This window comes from Xyrauchen texanus, chromosome 39, assembly GCF_025860055.1.
Source record: "Xyrauchen texanus isolate HMW12.3.18 chromosome 39, RBS_HiC_50CHRs, whole genome shotgun sequence".
Taxonomy (NCBI): Eukaryota; Metazoa; Chordata; class Actinopteri; order Cypriniformes; family Catostomidae; genus Xyrauchen; species Xyrauchen texanus.
In genome coordinates, this window is record NC_068314.1 from 15,078,921 (window position 1) to 15,094,579 (window position 15,659).

The following is a 15,659-nucleotide window of genomic DNA, read 5'->3' on the forward strand; positions in this document are numbered from 1 at the left end:
CACAAACAATGCATATAACAGAGGAACGTGGAACAAACACTTTAACACCTTCACAAGATGTCTTCAAAACGTCACCGCAAGGCTCATTTACAACACGCAAAAATGTATCGAACCATCCGTGGAATTTTTTTTTTTAATACAGTAAAGTATGACAACATATTCAAGCTTCATTAAGATGATAAAGTTATGCACAAAATTAAATATTTAGCAGATAAATGCTGAACTTAATATATGCGATAATTTTTCACAACATGATGTCAAAAACGTTACACAACTCACCATGCTCTCCGCCATGCTTGTCTCATTGTCAATAACTCCGCCCCTCACTTCAGGTTCTGCCGCTGGGGTTCTGAAACTGGGGTTCTGAAACTGGTGGTGCTGCGGGTCTGCAGCTGGATATGTCTCCTCACAAGCTGCTAAACGCTGCACCACGAGTGAAGGCGAGAGGGCGACAGGAAATTTAATGAAAACTTAAACAAAAGGGAAGGGAATTCCTCACAGTTTGAAAGTGACACATGAAGGAATTATTAAAATTGTGCTCAAAACAAGAATCCCCGTAATCCCGCACTTATGAGCTAATATTCGTTATTGAGATTTTAATCAGGCTACTTGTCCGGGCGGGCAAGCAAAGTTCTCTTTAACTTGCCTGTTCAAAATTCCACTTGTCGCAGACAAGCGTTAATGTCGAGCCCTGAGAACATTTAAGTGTTGGCAACAATTAATGAAAAAAACATAAATTTCCTCTAATATTAACACATTTTGGTTTCCTTTACAAAAAAGAATTAAATATAATCATAACATCTACCATCTAATTTTTTACCGTCTTTGAAGATCTGAAGATCAAATATCAAATGAAAGGCCAACGTTTCAGTCAGTCATTCTCAAACAGTGAATATGGGTTACAAAGAGGAAGCGGATCGGTAATAGCACCACATCCGATTGCTTAAACTATCACATGCTTCACAAACCATCTCTGAAATTAACCGCAAGGCAACAGGAAATCAAGCCTCAGAGTGGGTGTGGGGAAGAACTCTCACCTCATGTAGACTCATGTTGAAGAAAGGTAGCCTACCCCCTGAAGCCGTTCTCCTACAAAAATCCTGAGCCACACGCAAAACGAAACATAAAACTGGTATCAGATCAGCGTTCAAGGAAGAAACATCGTAATGATGACCTCTACATTTAGGCTTCATTTACACTTCAAGGTTTAGTGCACAGATTTAATAGGCTTGACCTAAATAATTTTTTTTGTCCTGCCTGTTTACATTCACAAAAGTTAAACCTTCTGTGACATTAAATTTTTTACCTCACCAAAACACGCATTTGACCCAGAACTGCATTTGAATGCTTACATGCAGTTACATTACTACCACTAGGTGTGAGTGCTCAGACTGATTCAGTCTGCACTTGATACTACCAATAATGTAGGATTTTAGTATCAGCTTTGTACTGAAGTACTGGTATATTGAATTTGTTAAAATTGGACACACAGTAAAAAATAATAATTGTAAAAAAACCTCAATAATACCCGAATCAGCCACGATAACCAAAAAAATAATTCAATATTTATTTGCAGTACAAACAAGTCTTGTATTGGTTTTCATATACTATACAATACATAGGGACAATTTGATATCCTTCATAATCCAGAACATTTAACTGCCCAGTTACCAAGTCCAGTATTATACACATATATATAGATTGTATCTTTTAAAAAATGTATACAGCACATATAAAACAGCTCTTTGACATTTGAAGCTGTAACACGATGCCGACGCATTGCAAAAAAAATCCCTGAAAAATTCCTCAGTGAGGTAAGATATACATTTCCTTATTCATTCAGATCCATCCTCATACTATCCAGCTTTCATTCTTACTTTTATAATCACATCACCATCTCTTACTGTTATGTAGCTACAAGAAATATCCACAGAAAACCTTGTTCCTGTGTTCTGACAATATACAAACAGAGAACACTTTGAAGAGTTCTCTTTTCCATTGTTACAGATACAAACATTCCTCCACAAGAAGCAGCTTGAACAGATTTACATTAAAAAATAATACTCTGAAATGAAGTACTTTTCAAACCTAGGGTGTAAGAGTTGGGTGTAAGAGACATTGACCTCTAATAAGTTGTTTCAAGCATGAGAAATAGTCATCCACAATGAAATAAGGAGATGATGGTTGCATATCTGCACAAATATATATTAAGATACACTAAAAGGCCACAGGAGTAGACGTATAGCACATTATGAAATTCTGTGGGCAAAATTAAATTAGGTGAAAATTGAGTGTATAGATTGGTCGAAATGCCACACATCCTTATGAATTCACCAAGTACATACAAATGTAATGCGAAGCCCTGTACTTTGGACACCCCAGGTGAAAAGCAACCACAGTTTCAAAGCAAATGAAGCTATAATGCATTTCTGCAGAATTCTAGTATAAAAAGTCAGAGGAATCAAAAACCCGAGGTCATTATCTAGAAAATACTGCAAAGGGTGGTTGAGTATATTGCAGGGTAACAAATACAACCTTGACTGACCCGTTAAAGACCATTAGTTGTCTATTATTACTACATATTGATTACTTTAAAAATTAACAAAGGTTTTTTTTTTTAATACAATGATTTCTAAAGTGAGATACAAATAGTATTGAACAGTCAGAGTAGGAAAGAATTAAAAAGGTTATATAAGGCCAGCTTAAAGCAACCCTGTTAACTCAAGCATTTGTCCACTCAGGTCCAAACGTTCGTTTCTGTGGTCAGAAAACGCCATCGTTACACACTTCTTACTGCCCTAGGAGCAGCAATAGTAGTTAAAAAAACGATTCTCAACATTCAATGCTCATCTAACCGACAACTCGAGAGGAACACATGCCCAAATACATATAGTGAATATATATAATCTTATTTAGAAATTAATACAATAAATTCATACTGTAATCAGAATTACCAAGGCCAAAAGGTGAATGAACCCTAACAAACACTTTCAATAAGGATGTTGGAACTCGTAGCTAGGACAGAAACGTCAATCTGTCATTTGCAGTTAAGGAACAATGAGTTTTAAGTAAGTGCGTCGTCCCTCGCCAGCGCAGCCCGACTGCCCCATGCAGCTGCATGGCCTCGTCGCAGCCTAGAACTGGCCTCTGAAAGTCTCTTTATGTGTATTGGAGTACCGGTTTTAAGTGCCAAGAAGTGAAAGGCTTCACCACTGTGCAAAACGCATTAGGTCATTGCAAATGTAGAAAAAAAGAGGTTCCTATGAAAGGGGGAGGGGGGGCACAATGTTTGTTTTTGTTGGTGACGACCTAGAATTCGGTTCTGTCACCAACATACCGTAACTTCTTTGGAGCATGTTTATATGCATGTACAGGTTTGTTGCAAACTGTGAGAAGAAATATACAAAGATATAGAAACAGACAGACTGCGTGCATGTATTGAATGTATTGTGAACCTCTTTGATGGCGTTTTTGTCTTTGTTTTGAGAAAAAAGAAAATAAATCCAACCCTACATTCCGAAGAATGAGATTCCCTCCAATTAAAACAACAAAAAACAAAATCCCAGTACAATGGCACCACTCAAGACAAGGTTAAGGGCATTGTTGCGACAAGACCGCAACTTGAAGCACAGCAGTTCTGCTTCCTTCTCTTTGCATGACGCACTGTGCAAAAGTCAATCGTTTCTTTTCTTTTATCAAACAGAGACAAAAAAAGAACAGTCTGTTCCATGAAGGCAAGAAAAGCTGCATTAAAATCCACCAGTATAGCTGTAGTGGCTTCAAAGGGTACGCCTTCGAGACCATTACCCTTCTGAATACCGATCCCATGTGCTTACCCACCCTCCATCCCACCATTCACCATTGCTGCTGGCCTGGTCCTCCAGGTCAAAAACTTCCCTGGAGATGGGAGATAAACATTCAAGGGGGTGGCAGCTCCCACCCAGCTTCCTTTGCTGGCCTTCATGTGGACTCCAGCGTATCCAGCTGGAACATGTTGTGATTGGTTGGCGTGGTGAAGAAGAGCTGGTCGGTGGGCGATCGGTTGTCGCAGGGGCTGTTGAGCCCTAGAGTCCTTTCAAAATCTAAAAGTTGCCCCATGAAGTTGAAGTTGGGTGAGATGTTGGACTTCTTGCGCTTGACGAAGTCGTAGGCATCGTTGAGTGACAAGTTGAGCTTCTGCATCAGGTATGCCACTGTGACAGTGACTGAACGACTGATGCCTGCTAGGCAGTGCACCAAGATGCCACACTTTTTGGAACGAGCTTCATCTAGGGAACAGAAGAACACATTAATAAGCCTTGCATGCCAACATATAAAACTATATAATAAATAAACTAAAAAAGGCAGAAGTTTAGCATTACAAAAAAAAGTTAATGACCAGTCAATCAATGACTAGTGATGTCGACAAGTGAGTTTGTCAATTTTCTTTCTATTTTAGACATGAAACTCTAAAGAGAGGTTATATAGAGTTGCGACATTTAAGAGAGTTTTGGTGTGCTTCGCTTAACACCACATCCTAACAAGCCTGATGCAACAAAATTCCAGTGACAAACTATTTGTCTGTCCAAACTTTAACACGAAACTGCTGTGCAGTAACAATTGCTTGATGACCAGTTCGCATCGCGTCTGGTTAGGACAGTGTTCGAGTGCTAGTAATTGTTGGAATGTTAGCACCTAAAAACTTCTCAGAGAGATTGCGTCTCTATTCAAACCTTTTAAAGCACTGCAGATAGACAATTACTGTTGGACTCCAAAGATTTTTAAATGGTTGGACAATGTATTGCCTACATACAGACGGACGTTTTTGGCCATTGCATTCTTTCTAAGCACCATCAATGTTGCCCTTTTATGGTGGCAACAAGATAGAAATAGTTTCAAAATGTTTGTTAAAATTGTCTTGAAACCAGAGTAAGATCCAGCTGTTTCTGAACCCAAGAACGCATCCTATAATATCTGTCAGTGTCTGTTGGACTTGACCCTAATCCAGCATGACTTCCTTTATTCATGCATCGCTTTCTTAAGGACATCTAGCAGACTAGTCAATCTGATGGCAACTAGTTGGTTAAAAAAATAGCCTAGTACTTTTGCACATTCCTACTCAATAAAGAGCAAAATATAAAGCTTTATTCTTCAAGCTTTCAATCTGAAATAACCAATCACACATCAAGGCTTTAGAAAAACACTCTTTCAATACAGTAGTTTAATGTCCTTTATGAGTGCAAACTGCATTACAAGTCTTTCTAATCATTCAAGGAGTTTAAACAAAGCTCTTAAAAGAGAACCACTGCAGAATGCTCAAATATTCCGTCCCAGTCAATGGCTCATTGAATCCACAGATAGTATAACAATAGATAATAACACTGCTCACGGCAACCTCTATGTACTATTACAAAAAAATATAACATCTGAGAAATTCCCCCTTTAAAATGTGAAACTTTGTCTGATCCATAAAGGTGCAAAAGATTATAGCTATAAATTATTTACGGCCAAAGTGCATCTGTTTTTGTGGGCAATGACGTACTACAGATCCATTAGTGCCAGGCAAGGCAAAGTAAAGTGGCTATTTCCTATTCTCCTCTGGTGATGGATAGCAACAACACTTTCAATCCAGCTGAACTCTGGAACAATGAGGTCACTTCCCCCAGAATCACCAACTTTAACAGTGAGGCTCTTATCTTTGTACACATCAAAAGTGAGGTTCTTAAGCTTCATAAAACCATAAAAAAAAAATTTTTTTAATCTAAACAGAAGTTCTCACTCTTACTAAGGTCACTTAAAGGGATAGGTCCCCCAAAAATGAAAATTCTCTCTCAGGTGTGTATGAAAGATATACACTACGATCGAATAAAGCCAATGAGCGCCTCGAATCAGAACAACAGGTTTCAGTCATAATAAGCACATGGATTGACGATAACACACAGTCCCAGACTTCATTGCTAGCTACACAAATCACCTCAAAATGCAGAAGGGGACGATTACAATTTTAAATACTATTGGTGTCTCTCAGCCACTAAAGCTGTACATTAAGGCTGGGTGATGGGACGATATAATCAGGTATCAACGAAGTCTTACAATCACAATGTCGATTGCAAACAGAGGATGACCGACAATATCAGGAAATGGCAAAACCATGGGTCTGGGAAGTCACAAAATATATTAAACAGTGGCCAGGGTGTGAAACTAGCACCCGCCAAATGCGACAAGGCTGACAAGGCTGAATCCAGGTCGCAAGTTCCTCGTCCAAATGCATTTCATGCACGGGAAATTTTACTCATCTACCCGCAAACTGTCAGGCGACCTGTGGGAGGCCTCAGAGTGAAACATAACAAGAAATGCTGTTAGACACAAAGACACGCGATTGAAGAAACACACATTATTATATTTTTAAGAACAGACAAAAGAGAAGCCGTCAATGCTTTCGACTCATTCGCTGTTTGTTCAGAGGCGTGCAGCACGAGCTGGAACAGGTCTCGTGTCGAGGGACAAGTGCATGTAAAGAGCTATCAATCCTTTTTGTTTCATTCATCTGAAAAAAGTTTGAAAGAATAATGCCGTCTATAAGAATGCTGCAAATTATCTCTAGTGCTGAGAGTTTAATTCGCTTTGTATACTCGTGGTTGGAATGCATTGAGGATTCCTACGTGATGCAAATGGAGCCGTTGGAGGTAACTGTTTGGATTTGTGTAGGTGGTTAAATAAGAATTTCTGATCACTTTGTTTTATTGCGTTTCTCGTTTAAAGTGCAATTTGAATTTAGAAAAGTCTTGTTTGTTTTTCATGTTTCAATAAATGAATGACATTTTTAAGCAAAATCAACAAAGCAAAAAAAAAAAGCTGGACTTTTAGCTGGGGGGTTGACGATGTAATCGGATTTTGCTATATTTTTATGGCAATTATTGCTGAAATATTTTTTACATATCACCCAGCCCTAATGTATATCCAAGTATACCGCTGCCACCCAGCTGCAAATTGGATGCAACCACTCAAACAAATTTAGAAAGCTTTTTTCCATTTGCTCTTCAGTTACAAACAGCTGCATACCACATATACAATTATAATTTATGGGGGTTTTCCACTGTGGATGGTACCTGGAACTTTTTTAGAACCACCTCGGTCGAGGTTCCAAGTGAGCCAAGCTAAAACTAGATGTGACGTCAAAACCCTGCAGATCACTGATTGTTCAGAGAAAATCGTCACTACCAGCTTCACTAGATTTGCAACACGGGACATCAACCCGCTAGTTTTAAAATTAGATACAGCGATAGCAGTATCATTTGTTCATGTGACATTCGAATTGTAAAAAAAGTTTTGGCTGTGCACAAAACCACACCATGGTCAATAAACGAGGTGCAGTAGTTCCTCTCGTTAGCAACGAATGAAACGACGCTAAACAAAAAGTCTTTCAGGAAATGCCACAGCTGTTGGCTGCACACAGCTACCAAAGGACCTACCAACAGTGTAGGGTAAAGTTAAAAAAGGTAAAAGACTCTAAAGTGGTTCGACCAAATGGATGCTATCTAGACCGGCGAGCAATGGGAGGGAGAGTGCCCTGGACTCAGCCACAGCGTTGTTGGAGCCCATGATGGAGGATGGTACGTTAACTCTGTACTTATTTAGTTGACCAGCTACTGGAAAGCTTGCTTCAAAAACAACCAGGCCAATTTAACTGTTACACTTGTTTAAAATCACCATGCAACAACTGCTTTATGCAGCACAATGAGCTAATAGCTAACAGCTAGCGGTCGTGTTATTGGTTTAAGGTGATGTCACGGCAGTAGAGGTGGCACAACTATGATGATTTGCCTATAATCCCACCCACATTGAGGCAGCACTAAACAGCAGTGGAAAAGAAAGCTCAGAATAGTAGAGTAGAACCGTAACGTGCAGTGGAAAAAAAAAAAAAAAACATCCAATGTAGGGTGAAGTCTACCACCTACTGACATGACATTTCTAGTCATCAAAATGCTGCTCAACAGTGGCACTTTGAGAAAAATAGTAGACCAAACACTCTCAAGCTCCATTCTCCAACTGTGATTTGACAGTAATGGCTCCTTCAAGATATGATCATCAAATAAACTCACTACTAAAGTTGAAAACTGTACTGTCCTGATTTTAAATAAGGCTGTACAATTAATCAAGTTACATAGATACATACTTTACATACTTAAAATACCAGTATGCAGAAGTTACAGCATACAGAATAATACAATACAATTAATATAGGACTATATTATAAATGGAAAGCATTCATTGTAAAATAAAAGCATAAATTTAAATAAAAATTAAACCTGCGCTTTGGCCTAGTCCAACTATTAATCCTCAAAACACAAAAGTAATTTAATTTGGGTCAACTGAAAGAGGTCTGAGTTTGTTTGTTTTATAGAGGACTTTGAACATGGCCAGGTCTAATGAGGGCCATTGCCTGCATAATTTTTCTTGTGCCCGCCCAGTCAGACAGCAAATCCACAAAGGGGAACCCACCAAATTAACCAAATTAACGTTCTGTGTAATGAAAATATAACATTTGACAGGATGTTTTTAGGAAATGACTTTAGAATGTGTCAACCAAGGTATGCCACAAAAAGCAAATGTAAAAGAAAAAAAACAACAACAAAAACAAACAACCTGACATAGCCCACTCCAAAAAAAAAAAAAAAAAAATAGCAAAACAGTTATCAATATTTGGAATTTTCCAAATATTCTTTTTAATTTACAAGCATATGACTGGCTAAAGAATTCATGTCATATGAAAGACCCTTCGGCTATTCTTCAGATTAAAATCAAAACAATGATGTGAAATCAATCTTTTGAGTGCATGCAGATAAAAATATTCCAGTTTGCATGCATGGCTCTCAATTCACACACACATGGTTTAGTTCACCATTAACAATGCAGCACTTTGATCTATGGCCTAGATTGATTACTTCTGTACAACTCACAACTAAATAAATTTAAGCTACTTCCTCTGTTTCACTACTCTGGTAATTTTGTGCCCATTCTTTTTTCTTACCCTGAGAAAACTGTTTCTTGACCTCACAATGGTCATTTGGTTGAGTAATCATCTAAGAGGCATATCTGACAAACACTAGGTTTAATATGTTGCTTTTATTCACACCACAGGTGCACATCAACGGTTTCTGATTTTCTCATCAGTGCAAGATTGTTTAAAAATTTCACATTCAACCATAATAATAAAGTAATTAAAGAAAATAAAAACACTGTTTTAGTGTGGTTATTCCTGAGGTTTGGGGTATGGTGTAATTCTGAAGTATTGTTGGTGGTCGAATGGGGCAGCTCATAACATAATGGTGGCCAAAAGTTTGGTATAATGTACAGATTTTGCTGTTTCGGAAGGAAATTGGTACTTTAATTCACCAATGTGGCATTCAACTGATCACAAATTATAGTCTGGACATTACTGATGTAAAAACCAGCACCATCACTATTTCAAAAAAGTCATTTTTGATAAAATCTAGATTTTCAGCTGCCATCACTACCAACGCCGTAGCCTTGAGTAATCATGCTAAATTGCTAATTTGATACTAGAAAATCACTTGCCATTATATAAAACACAGTTGAAAACTATTTGGTTTTTAAATGAAGCTTAACATTGTCTTTGTGTTTGTTTTTGAGTTGCCACAGTATGCAATAGATTGGCAAGTCTTGGTCAATATTAAGCCAAAAATAGCAAAAAAGAAACCGCTTTCTCTAGAAAGTCATCAGTCAATCATTGTTTTGGGGAATGAAGGCTATACAGTGCTTAAAATTGCCAAAAATCTGAAGATTTCAAACAAAGGTGTACTACAGTCTTCAAAGACAAAAGAACAACGGGCTCTAACAAGGACAGACGAGATGTGGAAGGCCAGATGTACAACTAAACAAGAGGATAAGTACATCAGAGTCTCTAGTTTGAGAAATAGACACCTCACATGTCCTCAGCTGAGAGCTTCATTGAATTCTACCCACTCAACACCAGTTTCATGTATAACAGTAAAGAAGTGAAGGCCTTATGGGAAGAATTGCAAAGAAAAAGCCACTTTTGAAACAGAAAAACAAAAAGAAATGGTTAGAGTTGGCAAAGAAACACAGACATTGGAAAAGAGAGTTGTGGATATTAACACCATTGAGCTTTTATGGGATAAGCTAGACTTTAAGAATTGCCTGAGAAGACAGCCTCATCTATGGCAAGTTCTACAGGAAGTGTGGGATGAAATGTCACCTGAGTATCTGGACAAACTGACAGCTAGAATGGCAAGGATCTGCAAAGCTATCATTGCTGCACGTGGTGGATTTTTTGATGAGAACTCTGAAGTAGTTTAAGAAGTTCTGAATTTAGTTTTTTTTCAAATTGTAATAGTAATTTTTCACATTAGTAATGTTCTGACTAAACATTGTGATCAGTTGAAGGCAACTTTGGTGAATAAAAGTAACAATTTCTTTCCATAAGAGCAAAATCTGAATATTATTTCAAACTTTTGGACACCAGTGTATATCCCGAGGTTATGTACAGTCTTAATATACACACAATAAAATAAGTTAACAAATAAATATACCATCTGACAGGCAGATCAGGGTTACATGGTGAAATTCCAAGAGATCGGCAACTTACCAATGAAAGAAATGGCTTCCGGAAAAAACTGAGAAAGGTTTTGGCTCCAGTGATCAGAGATGGGAATTTGCTTGTACTTGAATTCCCCATCGTGTTCAAACATGTTAGGTAAGTTGGGAGTTACGTTCAAGATGTACTTGATGTTGTACTTGCCCAGAATGTCCAAGTTAGTGGAGTCTTTGGCACAGCCCAGGTAAAGATAGGGTAAAATTTGGACCGGGAACGCTGGCTGGTTACTTGGTAAGGGGCTGCCCTCAGACTCCGTGGCACTGCCCGGTTCCCGGTCTGATTCACCATCAGAACAATCTGAACTGATCCGTAGTCCCCCAAGGCCCAGAACGGATGAGGGCGGAGAGCTGCTTGGACAGGAGCAGTCCAAGTTAGTCTCGCAGTGCTCTGGGTATTCAGTTTGAAACTTGTTAAATCCCCCTAGAACAACCCAAACAACAAATTGTTATTCTTAGTCAATAATAAAAAAAAGGCTAATTTCACTAATATTAATTAGCATTATTACATTAAGTCTTAACATATCATTGTTTATATGCTACTGTAAATTCAAATAAAAACATCAAATCCACATATATATTCATATATGAATGTAGATTACTGATCTTAAAGAAATAGTTCACACAAAAATGAAATTCTCTCATCATTTAATCACCCTCATGCCATCCCAGATGTGCATGACTTTCTTTTGCAGAACACAAACAAAGATTTTTCGAAAAATATCTAAGCTACATTGCAAGTGAATGGAGACAAAAACTTTGAAGCTCCAAAAAAAAAAGCACAAAGGCAGCATAAAAGTAATCCATAAGACTTCAGTGTTTTAATCCATGTCTTGTGAAGAGATTCAAACAGTGAGAACAGATCAAAATATAACTCCATTTTCACTAGAAATCTGGACATCAGCAGTCTCCTTGGCGATCATGAGTTCAAACTTGATAACACTTCCTAGCGCCATCTAGTGCTCTGTGCATGCATCTAGTGCTCAAGCACTAGGAAGTATAATCAGGAAATCATGATAGAAAATTAACTACATTTTTAATCAGGCTTGAAATCATGATAGAAAATTTGTTACATTTTGGTATTTTTTCACCCAATATCGACTGGATCGCTTCAGAAGATGTGGATTAAACCACTGGAGCCATATGGCTTATTTTTATGCTGCCTTTATGTGCTTTTTGGACTTTCAAAGATTTGGTCACCATTCACTTGCATTGTTTGGAGATACAGAGCTCGGTTTTCTTCATCAGAAGATCGAAAGTCATACACATCTGGAATGGCGTGAGAATGAGAGAATTAAAAAATTTGGGTGAACTATTCCTTTAATTACATATTAGCCTGTATAATGGCTTATTCATTACAATTATTATTTAAAAATATTGCCAAAAAGTATAGCTGTTCTGAGTTTTACTGTAATGGTACTGAAATGCAGGTCAAGCCAACCAGCTGTATGGTGTTTCATTAACTATCATGTGTGCAACTCTATTTTGTGAATGGTGGCGATACTGAGAATTACACAACCACACACCATTTCAAAGCTAAACGACAAAACAACAGCATACGCTTTTATTTGCATTAAATATAGTATATAATCTGAATGTTCATCGAAAAGAGTTCAGTTCTGTCGTAATTCATTCATTTTCGACGTTCATTCATGAATTGCTCGCTATCTTTCTGAAAGACAACATGGCGGAGCCATTTTAGGAAATTAATTGAAAACATCTTTGTTTCCAATACAGTCTTCCTAAAAGTTTGAGGTAGAAAACTGAGCGCACAAAAAGAAACCCGTAAATATCTGCGATTCAGGGAGAATTTAACATGTCATACTTTAAGCCTGACAGATAACAAAAAAAAAAGCCAAATATTTTAATGTAAGACGGACATCTGAAGTTCACGGCTGTTAGGTTGAGAGCGAGTTATTCGTGAAATAGTTACTATTTCGTACTCGAAATAATGTACGTCACTGTTTCACTTAAGCGATTGCACACATTTAACAGTTACATTTAAACCCGAAACACTTTTTTTTTTCTTCTCATTTTTATCTGACAGAAATATACAAGCAATTTTCAAAATTATAAAAAATCCGTTTGAATAGCAAAAAAAAAAAAACTACGTTTTCACAAAAACGCAGTTCTTTGCCGGAAGGTTAACAGTTTTGAACGGCAAATTCTAAGTGGACATGTGGTTTTGAGCGCATGTTCAAAGTGTTTTTTTCCTCCCTTCTACGGTGCTGTTTTTTATTCCGTATTTATGTCCATATCCTATATGATTCGCAAGGTACGGAGGCTTTTACCTTCCAAATAAAACGCTTTACATCCATCATCCCGCAGTTTCTGCATGAGGAGTCCGAGCACAGAGCCCGCGGCTCCGCTCTCCTGCCATTCCGTGGTCGCCTCGTCATACAGCACCACCGTGTCCGTTTTACAGCGCTTCACAAACTTCTCCTTGTCCTCGTTATTGGTAATAATGGATCGGATTGGCAAATTGCCCTTTTTTAACCTCCGGAGCATAAGTCCCGGGATAGCCAGGTTGATTGCGGACTCGATGTGCGAGGACTCGAAGAGTTCGTGAGACCTGCAGTCGAGCAGCAGCAGCGAGCCCCCGTCGGACTCCAGTTCGTCCTGCAGCCATTCTGCGCTTTTGCTCGACATCATCCCGCCGCTCCAGAGAGTATTTTTCATGGGGGAGATAGGGCGAGACTTTTGGGTGCTATAAAATGGGGAAGAAAATCAGGCGATGAAAAGTTCCCCCGTAGGCATATTCACACGCGTGGAGTGTTGCAGGTCTTCTCCTGCTTCAGTGCGATGACGCTGTGATTGAGTGTACGATCACCAACACATCGCGGGTTTCCACCTCTCGTCTGCGGTAACAGGAGAACACGGACTCGGCAGTCTGGCGCGTATCTGTCAAATGATGGCAAACGACATTGAATGTTTTGGGGATGTCGGATGAATCGGGCTGATCATGATCGCTGTGTGTCTGCTCGCCTGTTTGTCATTTTCGGATGGCTGTTTGACAGGCTGTAATAAAACAAAACGTCACATGAGTGGGAGGAGTCTGCCATGAAAGATTTAAAGACGCAGTGCGTCTAACTTTCCCTCTCAAAAATTTAAAATTATCTGTAGCAGTAGAGACGATGTTTGCATTTTTTTCTCGAATTTACTGGCACTGTATATGCTGTCTATAGCATTATTATTATTATTATTGCGTTGCATCGAATACATTTCAAATGTAAACATACCCTTTTGTAGTTTTTGTAGGTTTAAAGGAATATTCCGGGTTCAATAGAAGTTAAATGCAATCAACAGCATTTGTGCCATACTATTCACGTACAAACTGAATGGCAGATTTTGACTTGACTTGTTTGACTTGTCCCTCCTTTTATTTAAAGGCTTAGTTCACCCAAAAATGACAAGTCTCTCATGATGTACTCACCCTCATGATATATCCCAGGTGTGTATGACTTTCTTTCATCACCAGTACACATTTGAAGAAAATTAGTCCAGCTTTTAAATGAATGTCTTCTTAAGCAACACGATCGCTTGTAAGTAATTTTTTTTAACTCTAAATCATTGGTTCCTGTCAGCACCAGTATACATTATCGCATTAGCACGTGGGACACGTAAGAACCGAGGCATGTGCGACACACATGGAAGAGCAGTGCTGTTTACAAGCGAGTAGGAGGAACGACGTACAGATGTTTCGCTGGTGTTGGCTAGGATCTGTATTCATCTGTTTCTTTACACACAATGGTGCGTTTGTGTGCTTATCCAGGATGTCTCAACCGAGGAGAACGTGAGATTATGTCTGTAACATGGCAACTCGAATATGTCACATGAGAGCAGTGTTTCTCACAGGATTTTGTGAGACTGTGATGGGTGGACCTCGGACCCTCTAGGATCCCCCATAAGAACATTTTTACATTTTAAAGTTATATGCATGAATCTGGAGCACTTTGAGAGCAAAATTAAGAGGCTAGATCTACGAAGACCTTTGTGCTCTTGTAAACAATGTTGTGCTCTAGTTGTAATTGAATCATAAACGCATTGGTTGTATAGCTATGAATGGTGATGACATGGCAAAAAAGTCACACCCACAAAGCATGGTAAACAAAATAGAGTTAAAACAGTAGCGTTACTTCAACGTGATTACAAATAGCCTAACGTTACATCATGAGCCAACTTGCTCCTCAGATGCTGAAAATAGATAACGTTGTCAGAGCTGCTGGTTATAACATTACAATTAGATAATTAGCTAACGTTAGCTAGCTAGATATAACATTACATACATTATTGTTTTTCACAACAAGCAGCTGAATATGTCAGTCAACATATGCGAGGAGACTGACAGCTAACCTCATTAGCTAATGTTAATATTACCTAACTTAGCTAACGTTAATCATCAATGATAACTTCTGCAGTAACGTTATCTGTTATCTGTCGTACATTGAAAATCAGTCCCACCAGGATTTCGCAGCACTTTTTCCTGATTTTTGCCTGAAATAGCTGCAACTTTTCTCACATTTTGTGTTGCAATTTGCGGCATTTTTTGGGGTTGTTTTGCAGTGAAAACTCACAAATCATCATTATAGATATCTCTGTAAATGTGTTAATTAAATTGTAAATGTAATTACATGTACATATTTTAGCATAACAACTGAATATGGAGTTAGCAAGCAAAAAAAATAAAAAATACACAAAAATACCATATATTTATGGGTATTGAAAGACCCTTAATTATATTTGTATTAAAATATTCTGCCTCCGACAAGAAAAACGTAAGAAAACGTATCTAAGGTTAAAATAGATGTACAATAAATCTGTAAACTAAAAACACAAATGAGGATTCAATAATTAGGCCTGTTGCCATTATTACATTGTCTGATATTTAAATCTGCTATATGGCCATATACGAACAAATACAATTAGAGTTCATATATTTGAGCATTTATGTACAAATTTAAATTCCACAATTGGAAAAAAATTATGTTACATATATGAAAATGGCAATTTTTTCATATATATTGCATATATCTATATAATTGACC

The 15,659-nt window shown here is 38.0% G+C and overlaps 1 protein-coding gene across 1 annotated transcript; it reads right to left on the minus strand.

Annotated features, from left to right (window-relative positions):
• Positions 1-881: 881 nt before the first annotated feature.
• On the minus strand, positions 882-13,610 carry LOC127632354 (dual specificity protein phosphatase 7-like). Its single transcript, XM_052110898.1, has 3 exons — positions 12,906-13,610; positions 10,610-11,038; positions 882-4,268 (listed from the first exon to the last, which is right to left on the minus strand). The coding sequence occupies exons 1-3, from the start codon at positions 13,291-13,293 to the stop codon at positions 3,961-3,963; spliced, it is 1,125 nt and encodes a 374-aa protein (XP_051966858.1). The 5' UTR covers positions 13,294-13,610; the 3' UTR covers positions 882-3,960.
• Between the last annotated feature and the right edge of the window lie 2,049 nt (positions 13,611-15,659).

Bases quoted from the DNA above. Each gene is read 5' to 3' on its own strand.
- LOC127632354 (XM_052110898.1), bottom strand. From the start codon at position 13,293: ATGAAAAATACTCTCTGGAGCGGCGGGATGATGTCGAGCAAAAGCGCA. The intron at 11,039-12,905 runs GTAAAAGCCTCC...GGGTTGTTCTAG, and splicing joins TAAAGCGTTTTATTTGGAAG to GGGGATTTAACAAGTTTCAA. The intron at 4,269-10,609 runs GTAAGTTGCCGA...TCTGTTCCCTAG, and splicing joins GGAAGCCATTTCTTTCATTG to ATGAAGCTCGTTCCAAAAAG.